We start from the raw sequence: 23,536 nt of genomic DNA, 5'->3' as shown, positions 1-23,536 counted from the left end.
TACATATGGCTGTATCCATGTTTTCCCAAACTTCCTAGGGCTGCATCCAACTTCCTCAGTATTTAAATGCATACTGGAGTTGCGCTCATCTCTAACAAAAAGTGGATTTTGCCAGGAATCATACAAAACACAACTTTGCGATGACAGTAAATTTACGTTTTAGTGAAGAAAAAATAAATAAGAATTATAAAATCAAACCTAACATCTTTCTTTGGTACAGTTCTGTAATGACAGAATGATTTATTTCATTATTATACAATTCATCAATGGCATGGTTCATGGTAGAGCAGATACATAGTAACATTTCCATACTGTGCAGCATTTTAAATCACAATTCATTGTGACAGTCTGACAACCATGGTTAAGTGATGAGACAGACGCACCTGAAGGCCCCTCTATATAAGACACAGAACCACATATATGGAAGGCTCAGGCTTGGCAGAACATGTCAACTATAGCGAAGCTAATCAGTACAGCATGAAGAGAGTCAGAGCAGATACAAAATGATGTTATACGTCAACTTTCAACAGGCCATCCTGATAGGCAGTCAATCCTCAAACACGTCATGTAGTAAACTGAAATCATATCCAAAATATACCATTTTCTGTACTTAAAAAAATACATATAAAAGGAATATAAAACTGGAAACTGAGAAGAAAACTGCTATTTGGCTTCTCCTAGCAAACTGATTTTTTTTGTGTGTTTTTCCGTGTATTTTTATTTTATTGTTTTGACTTGACATCGTGTATGACGACTCCATACTTGGAACCAACGTGGTCAGCGACATGGTCTTCCGCAGTGGTTTGACTGCACTTCTAGGTGATTGGGTTTGTGAATCTGTGCTATAGTATGATGAAGAAATACTGGAGAAAATCATAAAAAAATGGTATTCCAGAGAAATCTTTAAAATATAATCTAATTTCCTATAGGCTATATCGTTTTGTACAGGTGACCTTTGAAAAAGTCATTTGCCAGGTCCCAGTAGGCCCCAGTACAAACCAGTTTACATGTGATCTAATCGAGAGGTCCAAAACATTCCAATTGTAGGTACAGGTCAGGATAAATCCAGTCTTTTCCATGTTACACTGTATGTCTGAAAGAATATTTCATACCTCCATATACAGCAGATGCAATATGTACACATATACATCAGGGTTTTGCCTCTATATGTAACCACTAGTAAATGAGACGGAGCATGTTCTCTTGTACCAATGTGTCCACACATATTAAATAAAACTGTCAACTTACACTTTAAAAATATTATTTTTTTTTTAAATTAACATGATCAAAAATAAAAAGTATACTTTGTTTTCACAGTGACACATACATGAGTGTACTGAATACAGACTATTTGTGCAACAGCAGCATATACAAAAGGTTCTACTGAGCTTGGTTTACAGATCCGATATGTTATAGGAAAGAAAAACACATAGCCCACTCCTGCTGCTGGGAAGTAATACATATACAGGAATATATATATATATATATATATATATATATATATATATATCTCACTTGTGCAGCCCACTCCGGCAGCCTTAGAGGTAGGTCAAGCTACAATTTTGGAGCAACTAACTCACAACAGCAACGTTGGTTTGACCACTTTTCACTGGCACAAAGAACCAGCCAACGGACTTTCCATATATTCTTTGTGTGGTGTGTTTTTTTTTAACCTTTTTTTTTCTTCCCCACTCACAATTGTGTTACCTTCTAAGGAAAAATAAAATTGATATTTAGCTATCAAACTTGTCCATAAATTTTGCCGTTGCGGGTGGAATCATCCAATTAGAATAAACACAGTCATTGGCATATCTTGAAAAAACAGACTTATTGGCATCGAATCTCGGGATTGGAACGGGGCTCTCTTCAGGCCAGTTCGGATAAGACATGCCTAAAAATGAAAAGACATCATTTGTTCTGCACTGAAGAACCAAAAATATATAGTAATAGCTTCACGTGCAGACAGTAAGGCCCTTGGCAAAACTCCCTTTAATGAGAAAAGAACATAAGCCATTGAATTTGCGACAAAGACACACAACACAATAGACAGAGAAGGACAAAAACTGAGCTAGAGATAAACCACGATGCTATACATGAGTTTCGCAAGTTGTTGGACCTCACTATTAACACACTCCAATATTCTGTTATATTCTAAAGGAAATCAACTAGACTTTTATTCCTACTAAATCAGAAGGTGGACCAGTGGCCAGAGATTAGTATATAGAGCGATTTTTTCACATTTAAAAGCGTCTATTTTGGCAAAAGGAGAACATAGAGCACAGCCACATTGGTTGTCACATTTGTATGAGCTGACATTTTTAACATGTGCCAGCTATGAATGTGATAATAATAATTCACTGACTTAGGAACCTGCAGTCATTTAGTGGGGAAAGGTGGCACCTTTCTGTAAGTCAGACCGGGACCCCTAGCACACCGCAAACAACTGACAGTGCACACTATGAAGCTCCATAGTGTGCTGTGGTGAGTTCTGATGCGGGCACCCGCTAATGCGCCTGCATCAGAACTCTGCGGCGTGAAAGATCATCCGCCCGGTACTGCAGTACCGGCCGGGATGATCTTTTCCGAGACCGGCCGCTCCGTGACCCGGCCGGGTCACGGAACGGCTGGTCTCTTATGCCATGTGAACATGGCCACAAATGGTAGCTCTAGCCTGCACTTCTGCTTCATGTCACATGACCTTTCTGTAAATGGAATTTCTTTCTACACTGGGTCCATACTTGTAGTTATTTGGTGCAGTTTCTAATACAATTTTTGATGTTTGAGCCAGCTAGGAGTAACTCTAAAAGGAAGGGAAATTGTGACTATGTTAAAACACTCGGACCATTTTATAACGTGAAAATAGACTACTTAATGGGTAATAAATGGTCCAAAATTAACTAGAAAAATTGGCAAAATGGCAAATGGCTGAAAAAACTATATGGGAAGTTATGCTGATACTTCTTCTTTCTTGTATTCTTTGTTTCCAAAAACTGCTTATGTACAGCTGCCTGGCTTCTACTAAGTTAAAGGGGTTATCCAGGATTAGAAGAAAAAAAACAAAAAAAAAAACAAAAAACTGCTACTTTCCTGCAAAAACAGGACCACCCCTGTCCCCAGCAGAACCACACCCAAGCTGAGGACAGCAGTGGTGTGGTTTCTAGAAGAAAGCAGAGATATTTCTCTTATCCTGTATAATCCATATAGGAGCTTCAGTTAAAGTAACTAGACAAATACTTGGGGGGGGGGGGGGGGGAATTTATAAAGTTCCGCCCCCTCATAGTAAATCAGGTAACAGGCTGCTGTTCTGTAGTCTCGTAAATTTTTTGCCATGATTTATGCCTGCTACCATGGCCATGCTTCCTCCCCGCCTTGCCACAGACTACTCCCCCCCTTTCCCCCTGCCACCCATCAGGCAAGCAGGGAGTATGGTTTGTGCAAATATTTTTACAGATGTAGGCCGACACAGAATAAATCCCCAACCCCCCTGCCCCCCCACCACCACCACCGAGCCCTGAAAGTTGATGTGAACAAGACATTGATGTAAGACAATGTGCAACATTATCACCCTTATAAAAATCTGAGGGTAATGTCTTGTTCCTCCAATTAGGGCCCTATTAGTCAGCCAGATATTTCAGAGCAAGCGAGCGCCAACCTGCCAGGTCAGTTTTCACTTGCTCCTTGTTCCTTGCTCCCTCTTTGTGTTATTACACGCCCAGACATTGAGTGGGGGGGGGGGGGGAAGGGGGCCACAGGGAGCAGCAGGAGGAGCTGCCCGGACGATCTTTAGATTGTCCGGATGGCCCACAGAAGAGTGCAGCAGTCTGCTGCCACCGCTCCTATTACACGGGGCAACAGCCAGCAGACCGTCGCTGGTTTTATCAGGATTTTAGGTCATGCTTTAAATCAATGATCAGCCGACATCATGCATGTCGGTTGATTGTTGATTTAAAACATGACCCATTACACGAAGCGAATATCAGCCAGAACGTCTGGTAATCGGCCATGAGCGACCGATAATCGCTTTGTGTAATAGTACCCTTACACTCCTCACTGGTGCAAAGGAAAAGAGAGTATCAGAACAATTCAAGGCAAAATCTGTTTAGAAAATGAAAGCAGAGCCCCATTGGTTGCCATGGGGAACTACTCCGCTACTCTTTCAGTTCTGATTCATTTCCCCTGTAGAGTGACACTGGTTTGTCACAGAATCCTAGCTAAAGAGGGAGAAGGAAATAGATCCTAGTGTTCAGCTCATAGAACTGATCATTTATATATTTATATATGTATACACACACACAAATCAGAAATCATTACAACAAATTGCGTTTCCAAGGCAACAACAATGGCTTATGTCTGTACAACACGAGGCGGTTGTGAAACACCAGGGTAACCAGAGTATACTAAGAGGAAGTCCACCACGTAAGGTTGCAAATTAAGAGTGAGTTTTTTGTGAGGCCAATGTGTGTGATTAGTAATCCAGGGGCAGCCAATATTAATAGTCTCACACGCACTGGTAAGACGCTTCCCCTTTTTGTGTATTGGTATGGAACACAGAATAATGGAAAATCCCAAGTCTGATTCTTTCATTATTGAAAAAAAAAATTAAGGAGTTTTGGCAAGAACTATGCTTACTGTCTCAGGTCACCAACACAACAAGACACTTATACCAGAGATAGCAGCTCAAGAGACAACATAAATGACAATTCTTCACAAAGCAGAATAAAAACTTCTTGTACAAAGCATTGTCAGAATGCAAGGTTTAGTTTTTGTTAGGGGGGTAAAGGGGTTGTATGTGATCAAGAAATAGCACCACTCTTGTCTGTTGGTTGTGTCTGGTATTGCAACTCTAAAGAGGGACATAGCCCACTGACAAGAAAGGCACTACTTCTTAAAGGAAGCAGCCATATTTTCTAATCTCATACAACCCTTTTAATGATATCCATCGTCGACTCTCCACCAGAACTCACTAATCAATATTTAATCTAACCAACAGCATATATATATATATATATATATATATATATATATATAATATCGTACGTACACACAGACACACACTGGAGAGCAAGGTGGATAACATTGAGAACATGAAATATTTTGGGTAGAAATACATTATTTTTATTGTGTGAGGTTACACCATGCAGTTGAGAACTCAAGCTTCTTCCTACGCTTCAACTACAGAAGTAAAAGGGGGCATCTACTATCTAACCACTAGGTTAATGTGTAACATTCAGTCGGACAATGCCTGTTCATGGAATAAGGTCTTCTTGACAGATTTAGGCGATGTTCACACACCATTGAAATGGCGGCCGTTTTTGATTGGACGACCATCATTTAACGGCAAATGGCATCCGTCAAATAACAGCAGCCGTCATTTCAAAGGTGTGTGAACGTAGCCTAAAAATGTGGTCATCTTATCATACATTTAGCTTGTACCTATGTTCTGCGCCATTTTTTCATGGTCATCTTAACTTCGTGACTTCATTTTCTGACATTTATCTTTCTTTTGCCCTGTTTTTGGGCACATCAATTTTTTTGGGGGGGGTGATCTTTGGGGACAAGGCTTTGCTGGATTAAAAGGGTTTTAGACACTCTGGTTGGGTGTGGCAGAAGTCACACACAGCAAATAAGGGTTATGGAAAATGCGCCATATTTACCATACATTATGCCACTATATGATACATTTAGTGCATGTGACATCAGCATAAAGAGGAAAAGGGCAGGTTAAAAATGTAGAATTAAAAAAAATGTGTAATAAAGAAATTACCCTCAAGGACTTCTAGCTCTGATTAGGATATGGTCTTCTCGACCTTATAAGGATATGGTCTTCTGGACCTTATTGTGATATGCTCCGATGGATCTTATTAGGATATGGTCTTCTGGACCTTATTAGGATATGGTCTTCATTACTTTTTAATGCCTGTTATACCAGTCATTGTCATTACAATATGTAATATGTAGAGACACCTTATCAATAAATAAAACTACTAGTAATGTCTCCTCTCTGGCCTAATCAGTTATGTACAAAAAACTCAGAACAGAAAGATATCAATTCATAGATGAGTGAATACATTCAAGTGGTTACTTCTGAACCATGACACGTTTCTACATCAGTCAGTCTTAAATTAAAATTATTACAAGTGATTCTGTATAATGATCATAAACCATGGTAACATACTGGTAATGAGATAATATGGGATCTTTAAGTAGATAATAGCTGTGTCTCCTACCTCAAGAATGTAGAGCAAGTCAACTTTAATACAAGCCATAAAAAGTGTTTCCATTACAAACACTTTGAGAACCTAGCCTAACCTGTGTTTGAGCATCAAAACATTTTTTAGGTAAAAATACAAACAAAAAAACAGCTATGCTTTAGGCTATATTAGGCTATGTTCACACAGCTATTCAATATTTTCTATTAAATATTGAGTTCATATTATTACTAAAATTTTCCAGCCATATTTTGTGACCATACAATTAAAGGGGTATTCCACCCAAGAGTTAAAAAATAAAAAGCTCCCAAACCTAGCTGGTCTTACCAAGTCCCCCTAAGTATTTTCAGCCATCTCCTCTCTTTCCAGCTGCTGCCGTTCCTGAATTTATTCTAAAAGCCAGTCTATATCCAAGATGGTGCCAACTGGGAAACTACATTTCCTAGCATGCATTGCACCTCAGAGCCAGCGGCCAAGTATCCGCCCTAATCTTGTAGTATCTATTTATCTCTACACATAGATGGATTAGAAAGAGAGATGAAACAGCTCTGTCTCCTTTCCCCTATACTGCTCAGGAGGCTGTCACTGTTCTTTTTTCCTGCCACTGTAGCCAGGATCTCCCTGATGGATGGGATGTCAGTGTCGGGCGGGGTTACAGATGAGGCATTACTAATTGCCTGGCTGCAGAAGAGACAGAGATCATGTGACTTTGGTCTCAGAAGGGAGGGGGAGAACAGAGGAGTAAAGTCAGGATCTGCTGAAGATAAACAGCCCAATTCATGTAATCGAAACCTATTATAAACAAGTTTAGATTATGGGTGGGGATTGAACAGGGTTAAAGCTTTCTTAACTGGAGTACACTTTTAAGGAAAAGGCCCTTTCTTCCCACTACATTATTTTCTCACTTCTTTTGTCATTCAAACAAATTGTTGGTTTGCAACTTTATTAGATATTTTTAGTATGTGGTTTTTTTTTTGTCTGTTTGTTTTGCTACACTAAATTCTATTTTGCAATATGCAATTTTTTGGAATAATAACGCCCATTTTTTTTTTTTTTAAACCCAAAACATTCCAAAAAGAACTGTAAATGTCTGAATAAAGGGATCCGATTACAGTGTGAACATAGTCTAAAACTGGAAGTCACCTATAGGTTTTTATACTGTTGCCCTTCAACGTGACAAAGGGTAGCCTTTAATCTGTGCATTGGGTACTGGTCTATGAGATATCCAAAGTCAAGAACAGGAGTGTAACTGTAGAGGGTGCAGAGGTAGCAGGGCAACTCTGGTAGAAAAGTCAGCCACACGGTAATTGGTAAGCATGCGGCACTGGCACAGACTTCTACACTGAGGCCTAAGAACTACACCTCTGGCCAAGATAGATAATTCAAGAATATTTTCTTATATACACTAAAACCATAGCACTTAGGTATTTGTTTTCACTGGCTTTGTAGAAACTATTTTGGGCCTCTCTTGGTCATAGTGTGGCTAAGTAAGAGAGTTGTATGCAAATATTAAGCTTTGGGTCTCTTATCAGAATTAGCCCCCATTAAATTGACCCCATTGCTTACCTTTATCAATATATCAATGCCATTTGTTTCCTCGTTCCAGCTTAAGAAAATATGAATTACTAGTGGCAAATAATTTATCAGTATTATCAGAGTTTTTACATTCAAGTTGTAGTTTTAGGTGTATAGGTTAATGCTGACAATATGCCTAGACCCTATTTGCTGGCTGCACTAGCAGATGGCACTGTGACTGCATTAAAGGCCAAGGTATATACATGGTATGATCGCTGTATGGTAGATGATGCTGTTATGGGCTAGCTTTTATCCAGATTCCAAGATATGTATGTATGTAAGTTATATATTAAGTGCTGCTGGTTCACGCCATACAAATGTCAGATATGAGTTAGGAGTAGAGCTTTTTATATCATTTCCTTGGCTATATTTTAGGCATGTGTTTTATGGAAAGTTTCTACAATATTTTCTTATGCTTCTTTTGAACGCTGCTGCAAAGTTATTTACCTGCTGGCATTTAAATTTTGCAAAAAATAAAAATAAATAAAAAAGATAAAAATTCAAATTAAAACAGCTGTTAGAAGCAGAGTCTGGTTTCTTAGAGACACACAGCCCTGGGTTGTAGAGAAGCAGTTCTATAAACGCTCAGATAGATGGCATTTGTCCTACTGGATAGCGTAGCTAGAATCTAGTAAACGCATGGGAAATTCTACCATAGAGTTTGTTTTCAATCCAAGTTGAGGGCAGAGTTCTGGGGATTGGTGCATTATTACAGTCCACCAGAGGAGTCTCTTCTTCAGAAAGGCCATCATCATAGAGTATGGAGTCTGCAGGAGTAGAGGCAGCAAGGTCCAAATAATCCTAAAATGTGGAATAAAAAAAGATTACAAAAAAAACTTCCAAGAAAAACTATACAATGTCATGAAATACCCAAATACTGTATTTTCCGGCGTAAAAAACGACTTTTTAACCCCGAAAAATTTTGTCAGAAGTCGGGGGGTTGTCTTATACGCCGGGTATGGTCGCCCCATAGGGTGGGGGGGGGGGGGGCTAAAAAATGGTCGCAGCAGCTGCGGTCAGGTGGGGGGTAACATTTTCCGGTGTATAAGGTGTATCCCTGACAATCTGATTGAAAATCATTGCCACTCCAATGGTTCCTAGCAGCCCAGAACACCACCCAGATGATGTCCTTGACCATCAAGTATGGTAGAAGACTTTCCCAGAACACTCTCTGGACACTCAGGGGGCTTTTAGTGTGATATAGTGTGTACTATATGTATTGTTTGATGCACTCTTTTTTACTCTACTAGAATCATAAGCAGAGAAGAATTTGCCTTGGCTGGAGGTTGGAGGTATAATCGCTGTCATAATAGAGATTGTGGCTTTCAATGGGAACATTTAGCATGAAAACTGGTCATGACACAGCGGTATTATTTATACATAGAGATTGAAACAGATACCTTTTGGTGAGGCAATGTTTTGGGGGGATAAAGTGGGACAAATGGTTATAGGGAAATAAAATGAGTGCTATTTAGTATACTCTATGACATATTATTGAATCTATATGCACTCAAACCAGTTACATTAAAAAAACAGGACATGGTGCCCCAGATTTCCACAGAGTCTTGCATGTATGTGTATGTGTATGTAAAGAGCGGTCTATAGTACAATATATAATATAATATATTTACATATGACTCTCTTTGGCACTCACCCTGCTTTTCACCATCATTTTCTCCAGCTCTTTACTGATCTCACCAAACGTTGGCCTCTTGTCGGGCTCCTGCTTCCAACATTTCAGCATGAGATTGTACCTACAAATTCATAGGACAATCAATGCAATCGTCAAATGAAATGTCTATACAGTATTGTATACATGTGCTTAACCAAAACACTATATTTCACCAAACACCTAGCAATATGATAGGGTGAGAACCCACCCTAAAGGCCCTATTCCACCAACAGATCTGACGACAGATTATCTGCCAAAGATTTGAAGCCAAACCCAGGAACAGACTATAATCAGAGAACAGGTCATATAGGAAAGACTGGATTTCTCCTCTTTTCAAATCCATTCCTGGGTTTGGCTTCAAATCTTTGGCAGATAATCTGTCGTCAGATCTGTTGGTGGAATAGGGCCTTTACAATACAGTCAGCTGAGATATACCAAAGATTTGGTGGTCCTTTACCAGCTTATCCTAGTAATATTTGTTATTGATTGTAAATGTAGACACCAGACTTACATTTCATCACTGCAATTCTCTGGTTTTTCCATCCTGTAACCAGTTTTAAGGAGGTTGAAGAGACGCTCTGGAGCAATACCTGGGTATGGGTTTCCACCAAGGGTAACAATTTCCCATAGAAGAACTCCAAAGGACCACCTGTTATGAAAAGACAGCGCATGAGATTAAATGTTGTATATCAATCAATCATTACTTCTAGTTAGAGGAAACATCTACTCTATTATATAGAAGTGCTGGATTCACAGGTTAGACTGTTTGTTATGTTGCTGAGACATCTATGGGTTTCTACAGAGAGGAAGGAAAGCAAGATCCTATATTCTTTTCTGTGTATGTAGTGTATAGGAACCATCACAGAGGCTAGTCTGCATGCACTCTATAGAAGCCATCATACAGGCTAGTCTACATCCACTCTATAGAAGCCATTACAGAGGCTAGTCTGCACCCGCTCTGTAGAAGCCATCACAGAGGCAAGTCTGCACCCACTCTGTAGAAGCCATCACAGAGGCTAGTCTGCACCCACTCTGTAGAAGCCATCACAGAGGCTAGTCTGCACCCGCTCTGTAGAAGCCATCACAGAGGCAAGTCTGCACCCACTCTGTAGAAGCCATCACAGAGGCTAGTCTGCACCCGCTCTGTAGAAGCCATCACATAGGCAAGTCTGCACCCACTCTGTAGAAGCCATCACAGAGGCTAGTGTGCATCCACTCTATAGAAGCCATCAGAGGCTAGTCTGCATCCACTCTATAGAAGCCATCTCAGAGGCTAGTCTGCATCCACTCTATAGAAGCCATCACAGAGGCTAGTCTGTATGCACTCTGTAGAAGCCATCACAGAGGCTAGTCTACATCCACTCTTAAAGCCATCACAGAGGCTAGTCTACATCCACTCTAGAAGCCATCACAGAGGCTAGTCTGCACCCACTCTTGAAGCCATCACAGAGGCTAGTCTCCATCCACTCTGTAGAAGCCATCACAGAGGCTAGGCTGCATCCACTCTATAGAAGCCATCACAGAGACTAGTCTGCACCACTCTATAGAAGCCATCACAGAGGCTAGTCTGCACCACTCTATAGAAGCCATCACAGAGGCTAGTCTGCACCACTCTATAGAAGCCATCACAGAGGCTAGTCTGCACCACTCTATAGAAGCCATTACAGAGGCTAGTCTGCACCACTCTATAGAAGCCATCACAGAGGCTAGTCTGCACCACTCTATAGAAGCCATCACAGAGGCTAGTCTGCACCACTCTATAGAAGCCATCACAGAGGCTAGTCTGCACCCACTCTGTAGAAGCTATCACAGACGCTAGTCTGCACCCATTCTGTAATAGAGTTTCAGCAAGGAGTACCAGGGTTAATACAAAAAATCTGCTCCGTACTTTAGCTTATTTGTGACTGTGCCCACACTAAGGGGTTAATGTATAATACTAACTGGACTTATATTATATATCTCTGTTCAGGCACCCTCTTCTGGTGTTTATGCACATTGCATATATTTTGTCAGCTATCACAAGACCTTGACCATTCTTTATTATTTAAATGGGTAGTTTTAGTTATGTTTTTTAGTTGTGGCCATAATTGGTCCTTAATAAAATTCTCTGCGTATACATTATTTGCACTTGGGTGGGAAATAATAGGTGTTGTATTAAAGGCGTAAGGTTAACTTTATTTAGAGCGGCTGATGGTTGCATTCTTTCAGTCATCCTCAGTTCTGGCTTTGCTGTGTATAGGCCAAATAAAAATCATAACATTTTTTCTGATGAATCAAAACTTACACATCACTTTGTGTGGTGTATATATGATCAAACAAGGATTCTATAGCCATCCACTTCACTGGTATTCTTCCCTGAAAAATTAAGAAGAGAAAAAAGTTTTTTAACTAGTTGATAATAAAAGACATATAAGAGATTTATGTAGTATGCGGGCACTGGGGGTGGTAGTAGTAGATTAAAGTTCTAATATCACGGAAATGTGTCCTATAGGAAGACATCAGCAGGTGGCAAAGAGTGGCAAAGAGTGACATCAGTGGCAAAGAGTTTACCTTGCTTCTCTTTACATATGAATCCTCTTCATAAACATCACGAGAGAGACCAAAATCAGATATTTTCATTTTACGACCTTCGGCCACAAGGACGTTTCTTGCTGCCAGATCTCGATGAACAAGCTGGTAAAATAACAGGTATCCATTTGTTACATATGGAATTCATTCAAAGTAATTGCTACAACTGCAACAATAACAAAGTGTTTTCTAAGTTTAAAATCCAACACTCGACCTTGCTTGCAGCTCAGCGTCAGCCCATGTAAAGGGACCCTTAAAGGGGCTGTCCAGTTTAGAAACCCCATTTTCATCTGCCCTAGTAAATTTTTTTTGTTAATTTAGGGGTACCTCTGTTCCTTATCTCTTGGCTAGTAGGGAAAGCATTTACAAAGTGATTCTTTCTGGAGACCTGTCCTGTCTTGCACCACACAGAGAATCCATTGGTTGAACAGACACTGTGTGATGCTTTAATTTCCCTGCAGCACCACCACAGGTGAAATGAACACTTACTTCCAGTTGTGGGTCCTAAGCAAGAAGGCATAAAATCAGCTTATTGTTGAGGCATGCTTCTTACAAGTATTTCCAGAGATGAAACCCCTTTAAATTACCATTTTTTTTCATTATTTAAAGAGAAGAATCCATCACTAGGTGTATCCTGCCTTAAATGAGGGCAGCATAAACAAGTGACAGAAATGCTTAACAGAACAGTGTATTACTTACTCCATTCTGTCTAGCCGTTCTCCTAATATGCAGGAGAATGGGACTTGTGCTGTGGCACTCCCGAAGCCCTACAGCTGCTGACGGCCTATAGACACCATAGATAAATAACTGCCTATCCGCAGCTGGTATGCAGCGTTTGCCGTTGCTCATGAAAATCCAGTACTACTGAGCTCACACACATAAGAGGACTACTTATTGTCCATGTTATTTAGGAGGATATGTCGGAATCAGCTGCACAAAACAATGAAAGTTACACATCATTCTGTTCAGCTTCTCTGTCACTAGTTTATGCTACCCTTAGAAACGTAAAAATTTAAGCCTTTTTTGTCTGCAAGGGAACAGGGTGCTGCAAGAGCACAGAACTATTACTGTCATAACGTCATTAAATTAACAATTAAAAATATTTCTTAATGGTATAGAAGGCTTGCAGTATTATATTACTAATACTTTACAGTCTCAAGTGCTGGAGATGCAGAATAGAGAGTGAAATCATGTCACATACTTTGTATGGGGCAATAACCTCCAATACATTGTTTTAAATTGACATTAAAAGAGCCAAGACTCTCTTTCCCCGGAGAAGTGATTCACTTAGATCACTCCTTCACAGAGCAGAATAACTACTTATGATTACTTTGCAATTATGTCATATTACACTGCTGCCTGGTGGTGTAGCCATAGGCACTGTCTTTTTAGTGAATATTGTGTAGATCATTAGTATAAGCAAATATAAAGGAACTTTGTAATATATCTTATCAGACAAAAATGCTTTCTTCTCCTGCTTTCTTCTCCTGCTATCAAGCATCTTCACTTTCCCTCTTCTTGCTGTGCTGTGCTGTAATCCCCTCGCAAAATCAGCTTAGCATTGTCTTTTGTTTACTGGCTATGACTTGTAGACTATGTTCACACACTGTCATTTTGAGTCCATCTTTCTGGGCAACCGTCATTTTAACATCAAATGGACATTTTAACAAAAAGACAGCAGCAAAGCGAATGTTGCGTGAACAAATCCGACCTTTCTCTTCACTCCACCATGGCAGCAGCTACATGAAAAATAATTGATGTTTTTTATTTTACCAACATAAGTAGTTTTACATACCTTCATTTCTGCCAAATATTGCATTCCCCTGGATATTTGCCATGCAAAGGAAATGAGGTCTCCCATTGTCAGGGCTCTTTCATCAGGATTGTCCAGGTAGCTGGAGTTCCGATTTGAGTCGCCACCTACAGAACTAGGTCCCACTTTGCGACTTTCCCTTAGGAAACTACGTAAAGAACCGTACTTTGCATACTCGACTATGAGGTACAAGGGACCTGAATGAAACCAAGGAAATAAAACAGTACTTAAATACTGAAGAAGCTTAAACACAAGTTTCCATAAATGATGGTTGCTTAGCAAGGTATAACCATTTGGTTAATTAACAAAAATGCAGTTTCCTTTTTAATTCTAATGTTTCTAGTCATAAGTACCATGGTACCAAGCCTGCTTATAAGGGTCTCTCCTCTGGAATGAGGCAGGACTCTTTGTAGTGTTGTTTTTATACCCAACAATGAATCACTAAAATCTGAGTGGGCTTATATCCAAGTCCCTGGTAAAATGGCCAAAGTTCCACCAATGTTGGCTTGTGCCCTTCTTGCTCTGCCTCTGTAAGTCTCTTAGAGTCTACCCATTGCCACAGCATGGCCAACCTGTACACCATTTGTGGGGTTGCACTGGTCATTTACTGTAGGTAAATGCTTCTCTTTGCCTCCGATGGACCTCACAGACAATACATCACTACCTTTCGTGGCCATCAGACTTCCCACAGCTTTAAATGTGCAGCATGTATGGCATAGAAAAAAATCTGAGCACCACAGTTCCAACCTCAGTCTTGGAAGAAGTGGGTACCATTTTAACCTCTAAGAGCAATCTCACCTACGGAACACTTCTTGGTTGCAAAAGAAACTAAATCCTAATCTTCCAAACTGTCCAATACTCCCCTTAGCACCACCAATCCATACACTGTAAAATATATGAATAGGCCTCACGATAGGCCAATCTCTCACTATGCGCTGGTCTTTGTCTCTCAGAGCTGGTATACCTACAGCACACACTGACACAGCAATGGGTTCTATTTTCTCAGTCTCTTTACCAGCTCACCCTTGGTCTCTTGGTGACATCTCATTTCTCCTTGCCTCAGACCTAGTTAGCTAGTACAATGTGAAGATACATAATATGATAATCTGAAGAATAATGTCCAGTTATCGATGGCTAGATGTACTTACCATCCTGTGTACAGGCCCCATACAACTTGATGACATGTGGATGATTAACCTGTTTTAAGAGGTTGAATTCAGAGAGGAGATCTCGTAATTCACTCTGGGAGGCGCTTTCTGTAAAAACATATTATACTCAAATTAAGGCTTCATATATATTAGTTTTCAGGTAGGAGATTAGTCCTCTTCATCAAAAACTGCTTGGTTAGCTGTAACTATCACCTGGCCGTCTGGCCTTTGAAGGTGCCCACTAGCAGAAAAGTTCATGACCTTGGACAATATCAGCCAAAATGTTTGATTGGTGAATGTACCAAGGAGCAAGCCAACATACCTTATCCTTCATTTCCCCTAACATTTTAGTAGACTTTGGAGACCCCCTTAAGCCCCTATTACACAGGGAGATATTGAGGAGCAAACAAGCGCTGTCAGTGCTCCATTTCTCTTTGTTCCCCGTTCGCTGCCGCTATTACACTCGTCGGCAGGGAGCGGGTGAAATCCGCGGGAGGGGGGGGGGGGGGAGCTGGGGGGGCTGCCCGGGTCACCACTAGATTGTCTGGGCAGCCCATAGAGGATAGGGTTCCATGGAGCGACAGCAGCAGATCGTTGCTATCCTGGTCGTTTGTCTTTCAACATGTTGATAGACAAATGACAGCAACGATCAGCCGACAGATCGTTGTCTTCAATTACACCAGACGATTATTGTCCGTAACGGTAGTGTAATAGGGCCTTTATACTCAGTATAGGCTGATCCTGCTGATTTGAGTGAGTAGGGTTGACATTTATGTTTGGCCACCTTTAGAGTTTTATGAGGGTTAACATACCAGGATATCAGGCATGAATATCATAAATTTAGTGGAATCCTTATCAGTGATCTTAGCATAATATCGGACATCAGGTTTGGCTTGGCATACTTGGCAATGTACACAGTCATTGTACACTGTACTGTATCTCTAGAACCAGCATTAATATAAAAACATTAAAAGGTGATGTGTCATCAGAAAATTACCTATCGTTTATATGTTAACATATTGGAATTTATGTTTTTCTTTTTCCTAATTTTTTTTATTTCATTTTCTGTACTACAAATAGCTGCTGCTCACAACTTAGCCACCCTTCCCTATGGAAAAAGGTTATACAAAGGGTAGAATCTGGAGATGTTGATTGGGTCTGTGTCCATGAGTAGTGTTGAGCGAACTTGCCGAAAGTTTGAGTTCAGGAAAGTTCATCCGAACCCAAACACTCTTCATTTGACCCGTGGCAGCTGTAGAAGTAAGGGAGTCCTGGAAAACATGCATACAGTCAAGTGCTGAGCGTTCAGGTTGTGATGAACGATGCTGAACCTGAAATTTTAGCAAGTTCGCTCACAACTATCCATGAGGCTTAAAGCATGTTACTAAATGCTGCTAAAAACAGCTTAGGCGAGATAGCAGCCCTATATTAATGTACTACACATAAATAAATAAATTACAAGTCAGACAATAGAATAGATTAGAAAAAGGAAATAAAGAAAAAAATAGAACATGTTCCAGTATCTGGATCCAATCAGTAAAACCACATCTAGGTGATACACTCTCTAAGCACTTGGCTTTAAAGGACAACTCCCACAAAATTTTTTTTTTGCTCATTTAACACACATTACAAAGTTATATAACTTTGTAATGTGGTTAAATACCCGGCCTGGCCCCCTTCCCCCACTTTCGGACCCCCGACCCCCCACCCCGGAAGTTAAGGAATTTATACATTACCTATTACGATCGTCACGGTCCTCTTCTCCGGGGCGGCATCTGGTGACGACGACGTCAGAGCCGAGGGGCGGTCCGGGTCTTCTTCCTCCTCGGCGTCTTCATGCAAAGTGAATGGGGATGAAAAGGCTGCTGGTGCACATGCGCACCAGCAGCCTTTTCATTGGCTGGAGCGCATCACATGGCTTCCAGCTTGCTCAGCCCTGATTGGCTGAGCTTGCTGGAAGCCATGTGATGCGCTCCAGCCAATGAAAAGGCTGCCGGTGCGCAAGCGCACTGGCAGCCTTTTCCATCCCCTGGACCCGGAAGTTGGAGACATCGCTGGATGGCGGAAGGCGGCGACGGAGAGGCGGACGGCGGGCGAATCGAGTGGCGATTGTCACCGGAGAGATGGTGAGTATGGTGTCTGTGTGTGTCTGTGTTTTTTTTTTTTTGGGGTCCCGCGGGAGTTGTCCTTTAAGCTCAGTAGCAAGAATAAGACCGCATTACAACCCTAAATCAACATAGTACAAACCATGTAGTAAACTAAATCCCTGGCATTTGATACAAAAACACAAGCAATAAATGCTGGTTGGGGGCAGAATGTACATTAAGCAAATGTGCAAGAATTTTTTTATTACCTTTTAACATTTTGACAGCCACTGTAGTGTAACCAGCTTTCCCTTTCAACCTAAAGGCAGTCGCCTTAACTACTTTACCAAACTCCCCTTCACCAAGAGTTTTTCCCAGAACCAAGTTTTTCCTTGGAAATTCCCATTTTGGATCCTCCTTTGGATAAAAAGAAAAAAAAAAGAGTAGAAATTAATTTGGTAATTCTAAAAGTTAACGTGTCCCTGTAACGTTTTGACATGTCACCTATCAGTTTTGATTGTTTGGGGTCTGGGTGTCCAGACCTCTACTAACCGTTAGATAGAGCTGGGAGACATACCAAAATAGTCACCCTTACATTACACTTGTAATTTTATATAATCTAAAACAATGAGCTAGTCATGATTAAATACAACATCATGTAACCATGGGCTCAGAAACGTACTGGTATTTTGAATGTGTCCACAGAGACTTGGTTCTCCATAGAATCCAGAGATGGTCGTCGGGCATTATTTGAGGAGTAGCTGATCGGATAAGACTGGGCAGGTCGGCGGAAAGTCATCTCGGCAGAAGCTATAGGAGGCTTTGGGGAGTTCTTGTGGTAGCGGTGAATAAAGTAAGAGGACAACAGCACGGAGATGATAAATGACAGAAATACTCCGCATGCGATAACCGTCTTACAAGCTTCATCACACAACTGAACTGTAAAAGAAATAGGAGGTATTTTTTTTTTATTCCAATTTATTTTATTAAAATCAATATTCTCAATTCACAATGTTAAAAGGTTTCTTACCCTCCTCTATATTCTTCTCACAGAAGCATTTGTCAGGGAGGAGGCAGTAACAGGTACCATAACCTGCTTTTATTCCAGTGTGATTTCTCTCATATCCGCCAATGACCTCTAACTCTAAATCCAAAAGGAGAGAAAGAAACAAAATCCACAAATTAGATTAAAGCATAATGCATTGGTGACCTATATATATATATATATATATATATATATATATATATATATATAGCTGATAAGTATGAGTGACACATGATGGTGCTTACTTATGGGTAAGGAGTAGGACCCTATTACACAGGAAGATTATCATGCAGAAAATCGGTATATCATTCGAATTTAAAAATTGCAGCCAACGATTGTGTCATTGATCTTTGATTTAGATTTGACCCTTAAATCATTGTTAATTCTTTGCTAATCGCTCACTGTAATTCCACATTCATTCACTAATAGTTCAGTGTAATTGCACATCGTTCATTCTTTTGCTGGGATTAGATGGAGTAAATGATCGTTGTAACTGTCAAAACTAACGTCTATTAATCTGTGTAATATGGTGAACGATTTCAGGTTAACGATAAACGATCTAGTTTGCCATCGTTTATTGATAGTTGTTTATCGGTAAAAATCAGTTTGTCTAATAGTACCCTAAGAACCATAAAATCATCATTAATCGATCATAAATCTTTCAGTGTATTTACACATCACTCATTGGTAATTCCAAATGTTTGTATACTAAAGTCTATGAATGATCGTAATTAAGGTAGTAATTGCCATTGTAACTAACGACTATCGGTTTGTGTAATTATGGTACATTATTTCAGGTCGTTCCCAAAAGCAAACATTTATCGTTAATCTGAGAAAACAAAAAATTGCTTATCTAATAGGACCCTAATTCTGCCTGAGATAAACATAGATGTCTATCCTAAGATGAAAGGAAAGGGGCAGACGAGATGGACCAGGTGGTGTTTTTCCACCGACAATCTATGTTACTTATTTTCTCTTGATTTGATATAAGAAGTATCTGAAATATTAAAAGACACACTTGTGCAGTCCTGGGGGCAGATTGCAGGATCTTTTCTCTCCACTGGATCACAGATCTCATCAGGGCAGGTAAGGATACTTGGAGTACAAGTAGAATAGTTCTTAGTGATCCCTTTAAAAAAAAAAAAAAAAAAAGAACAAAATGAGTGAAGCACGGACCATAAAGTGTAATAAGAACAGGACAAAAGACAGCTCTCTTCATCAGCATTTAGGCAGATCATCAGATGTGATCTCATGCAAAGTTTCAGGTATTACAATGTCTTTTGGCTACCATATGTTTGTTGAACTGTTTAGATATTGTCCATCTTGAGGCCGGGTTCACACACAGTAAGATACTGGCCATTCTGTGACCTGGCTGAGTCACAGAACGGCCGGTGTCAGTGAAGTTCATCCCGGCCAGTACTGCAGTATCGGCTGGATGAACTTCTTTTCTGTTGAATTGGGATGCAGGCCCTTCCGTGTGTGCCTGCATCCCAATTCACCATTGCACACAATAGAAAGTGCGTCCGGAGCTGCACTTTCCGTTGTGTGAGCATTCAGTTTTGTGTGGCCGCTATTCAAGGATAGCGTCCGCACAAGGATAGCGGCCGCTATTCAAGGATAGCGTCCGGCGGCTAGGAATTCCATTGACTTTTAATGCAATGTATATTTTGAATTAAAGGGGTTATCCAGCGCTACAAAAACATGGCCACTTTCTTCCAGAGACAGCACCGCTCTTGTCTCCAGCTTGGGCGGGGTTTTTCTGCTCAATTCCATTGAAGTGAATGGAGCGTAATTGCAAACCGCATCTAAACTGGATACAAGAGTCATGTTGTCTCTGAAAGAAAGTGGCCATGTTTTTGTAGCGCTGCATAACCCCTTTATTCACGGCCTATGTTGCAATTTGCAACAACGGCCGTGATTAATTCAGAATATATGTTGTGTGAACATAGCCTAAAGATGTAGGCACTGGAAATAATTGTTAACAGAATAGTAGAGAGCTGTGGTGATAGGGACTCAGCAATAGCTACAACTATTAGGCACAAGCCTTGCTGTAAAACAAAGGTTGGCAACCCATCAATCTCAGCCAACATGTCCATCAACATTGCAACATTACGCCTATTCTTTTTATTAATCTAATTGTCTTCCTGTATTTAGATTCCCTGCCAATATTGTTGCCATATAGCCATCTAGCTCTATGCAAAGTTGAAGATATGTATGGACTATACAAGTTGGGGAATTGTGCGTTACCTTCACCATATCCCTGTCTCCATTGGCATCTTCCAGTAAGGGACCCTAATCCATCACACTCTTCACATTCTCTTTTGTTTTTGCTCTCTGAACACGAGAGTGGACAATTTACTTCATGGTTTATAGCTGGAAGCAAACGAGAACAGGGGACATTGGTCAATAATAAGTACATTTGGGCATCAGCCAAAAAATATTGCTTTAATAGTGATCAAGTGGTGGCAATTAATAGGTTCTGCTGATGTCTGCTTTCCCACCGAACCTATGCACTAACCTTGGAATGGTTCTAATCTGCACTATCCCTGAGGTGAAGGGAGCATCTTGCCTCATGCAGTGATGTCTCCTGACTGCAAGTAAGAGATTGCGGGGGGTCCCACCTCTGTGCCCTCTGACGATCTGTAGATCGGCCCCTGGCTTCTTTGATTTGAATAGAGCCGTGGGTTGACAAATGACCTTTAGCTCTATCAATTCTCTATTGAGCCAGAGAAGAGAGCAGAGAATGAATAGAGCTGCGGGTGCCAACCGACGGCTATATTCAAAACAAAGGGGCCTATCTGGAGAGCGCCGGAGGGCACAAAGGTTGGACCTCCTATGATCTTTTACTTGTCCCCTATACATCAGAAAACCCCTTTAAGGGTACGTTCACACTTACCGGATCCGCAGCGTATTTTCTGCTGCGGATCCGCAGCGTATCCGCAGCAGATTTCATTTAAATAACTGAACACACCATCAAATCTGCTGCAGATCTGCTTCGGATCCTGTAGGTGTGAACGCACCTTCACAAAATATTGCAATGTGCATTTTATCAAGCATGACTCGTCAAAATATGTCACATATATGTCTAACGTGCCAATTGTTTTAAAATAAAATTGTTAAAAATAACATTTAAAAAATCTATGGTTTTCTGTTCAATCTTTATGATGACGAAAAAAGCATGCTATGCTAATGCAACCTATAAAAAAAGCACAGAGAAAAGCATGCACTTCTGCACTACAATTTTCCAGTTAAAGCGGTTTTCCAGCGCTACAAAAACATGGCCCCTTTTTCCCCTCTCTTGTCTCCAGTTCAGGTGTGGTTTGCAATTAAGCTCCATTTACTTCAATGGAACGGAATTTGAAACCCCACCTAATCAGGAGACAAGAGAGGGGGAAAGTGGCCATGTATTTGTAGCACTGGATGACCCCTTTAAAGTCTATAGGTGCACCATCGTGATACATTCCAATGTGTTTTTCAGGCATTCAAACGTATACATTTTACAGATAGACTAACTTTAATTTGAACAGCCACTTAGAATAATGAGATTATTGTGTAATAGATTACATTTTAAGGAATACTGGTACTTACGAGTTCCCTCTATGATGACAGTTACTTGTGTCTTGGATTGCTTAATTTGTGCATTGGATGCAAAAAGAGTATAAAGGATCTCCTTGCTACCATGGCTGGCCAAAGCCACAGGATCACTCACATAAAGGGTGGCAAACATATCCCCTTGTCCCTTTTGGATGGCAATAGCAGTTGTGGCATTGGAAGCCTGAAGTGTGTAAACTACATTGACGCCTTTGAACAGTGAGCAGTTTTCAATGCATACTCTTCCTATCTGGAGCACAAAAACAACGTCAGGATAGATTAAGGTGAGTTCTATTAACTTTACTGTGCATATCATGTCATAGTAACACATTAGGGGTATATAGCAGAAGTATTTCCCACTTTAAGGCTTGCATATATACCATCGCGTAAGCCATATCACTTTTAGGGGACGCCAAAAGAATGCCCTATTAGGTCTTTGTAGGGTAAATGGGGGACAATCGTTATGCCCTGTTATAAGCCAAAAATGTTCATATAAGTAAATAAGGCAGTTAAACTATAAACCATGCTAACTGTTTATACCCTGCTCTATATACCAATGTACAATAGCTCTGGCTCCAGCCGTGGCTGGGCGTCTTTTTTGTCCAAAAGATGGTGCCCTATAGAAGAGCATGTGACGTATATGTCACTTTGCCTCCTTCACTGCACTTACGTTCTTTGCTTGTTATGGGAGGCTGGCTACTACATGGGGCACTATTATGGGAGGCTGGCTACTACATGGGGCACTATTATGGGAGGGCTGGCTACTGCATGCGGCACTATTATGGGGGGCTGGCTACTGCATGGGGCACTATTATGGAGGGCTGGCTACTGCATGGGGCACTATTATGGGGGCTGGCTACTGCATGGGGCACTATTATAGGGGGCTGGCTACTGCATGGGGCACTACTCTGGAGGGCTGGCTACTGCATGGGGCACTATTATGCGGGGCTGGCTACTGCATGGGGCACTATTATGGGGGGCTGGCTACTGCATGAGGCACTATTATGGGAGGCTGGCTACTGCATTGGGCACTATTATGGGAGGCTGGCTACTGCATGGGGCACTATTGTGGGGGACGGCTAAATATATGGGGCACTATTGTGGGAGGCTGGCTACTATATGGGGCACTATTGTGGGAGGCTGGCTACTATATGGGGAACTATTTTTTTAAAAAAAATAAATTTTGGCCCACTGTCTATTTGTGTTTAACACCCCTGACCTAGATCATAAACAATCCTACACTCTTGTAATTTTTATGCTGGCCACAAGGCTTGACACTAAGTTGAGACTTGAGAAGGAAAGTGATCTGTACAGAATTACACCAGCAGATAGCAAAGACAATAGATGAAGCTCACAGCTCAGCCTCCCCTCCCTGTGCTTAGGTCACAGATTACAGGACATGCTTACAAATGCGTCCAATACAAAGAATGACAACTGCTCAGTAATATATTTACAGGGGAAAAAACAAGGAAACATTATTTTACCTGGGCAAAGCGGTGGGCATTACAGTTGACAGTGAACTGGTATGTTACATCAGGGAATCGAATTGTAACAGGCTTGATTGTGACATTGAAATACAGCATCAGCTCTCCTCCAGGACGATATTCGGTGTCATTGACCAATACCACGATCAGATATGATGCATTTCTGTTTATGGAAATACTTTGTTTGAGCAGGAGCTCTGTGACAGAAGAAACAATGACCTGTTATATTGTGCTGTCAATGCCATATACTGGGATAGGCTATGTTCACACGTCTTTTGAGCTCCGTTTAAAATTACGTCCGTTATTTTGAGTCTAAAATAACGGACGTTATTTAGCTGTCTGGCCTT

General features: G+C 40.8%; 1 protein-coding gene across 1 annotated transcript in view; it reads right to left on the bottom strand.

Moving 5' to 3' along the window:
- Positions 1-224: 224 nt before the first annotated feature.
- Positions 225-23,536, bottom strand: part of RET (ret proto-oncogene) — a 76,702-nt gene continuing 53,390 nt past the window's right edge. Inside the window, exons 6-20 of the mRNA XM_069980907.1 lie at positions 23,190-23,386; positions 21,703-21,955; positions 20,362-20,487; positions 19,133-19,243; positions 18,100-18,213; positions 17,752-18,008; positions 17,339-17,486; positions 14,986-15,093; positions 13,820-14,034; positions 12,007-12,129; positions 11,741-11,811; positions 9,968-10,105; positions 9,439-9,538; positions 8,438-8,585; positions 225-1,891 (exon numbers count right to left, since the gene is read on the bottom strand). Of these exons, the coding sequence (XP_069837008.1) occupies positions 1,734-1,891; positions 8,438-8,585; positions 9,439-9,538; positions 9,968-10,105; positions 11,741-11,811; positions 12,007-12,129; positions 13,820-14,034; positions 14,986-15,093; positions 17,339-17,486; positions 17,752-18,008; positions 18,100-18,213; positions 19,133-19,243; positions 20,362-20,487; positions 21,703-21,955; positions 23,190-23,386 (2,267 nt within the window). The 3' untranslated portion in view covers positions 225-1,733. The remainder of the gene's footprint in view (positions 1,892-8,437; positions 8,586-9,438; positions 9,539-9,967; positions 10,106-11,740; positions 11,812-12,006; positions 12,130-13,819; positions 14,035-14,985; positions 15,094-17,338; positions 17,487-17,751; positions 18,009-18,099; positions 18,214-19,132; positions 19,244-20,361; positions 20,488-21,702; positions 21,956-23,189; positions 23,387-23,536) is intronic.

Source organism: Dendropsophus ebraccatus, chromosome 8, assembly GCF_027789765.1.
Source record: "Dendropsophus ebraccatus isolate aDenEbr1 chromosome 8, aDenEbr1.pat, whole genome shotgun sequence".
NCBI lineage: Eukaryota > Metazoa > Chordata > Amphibia > Anura > Hylidae > Dendropsophus > Dendropsophus ebraccatus.
Note: the sequence above shows the minus strand (reverse complement) of the source record. Positions and strands in the feature narration are given on the sequence as shown.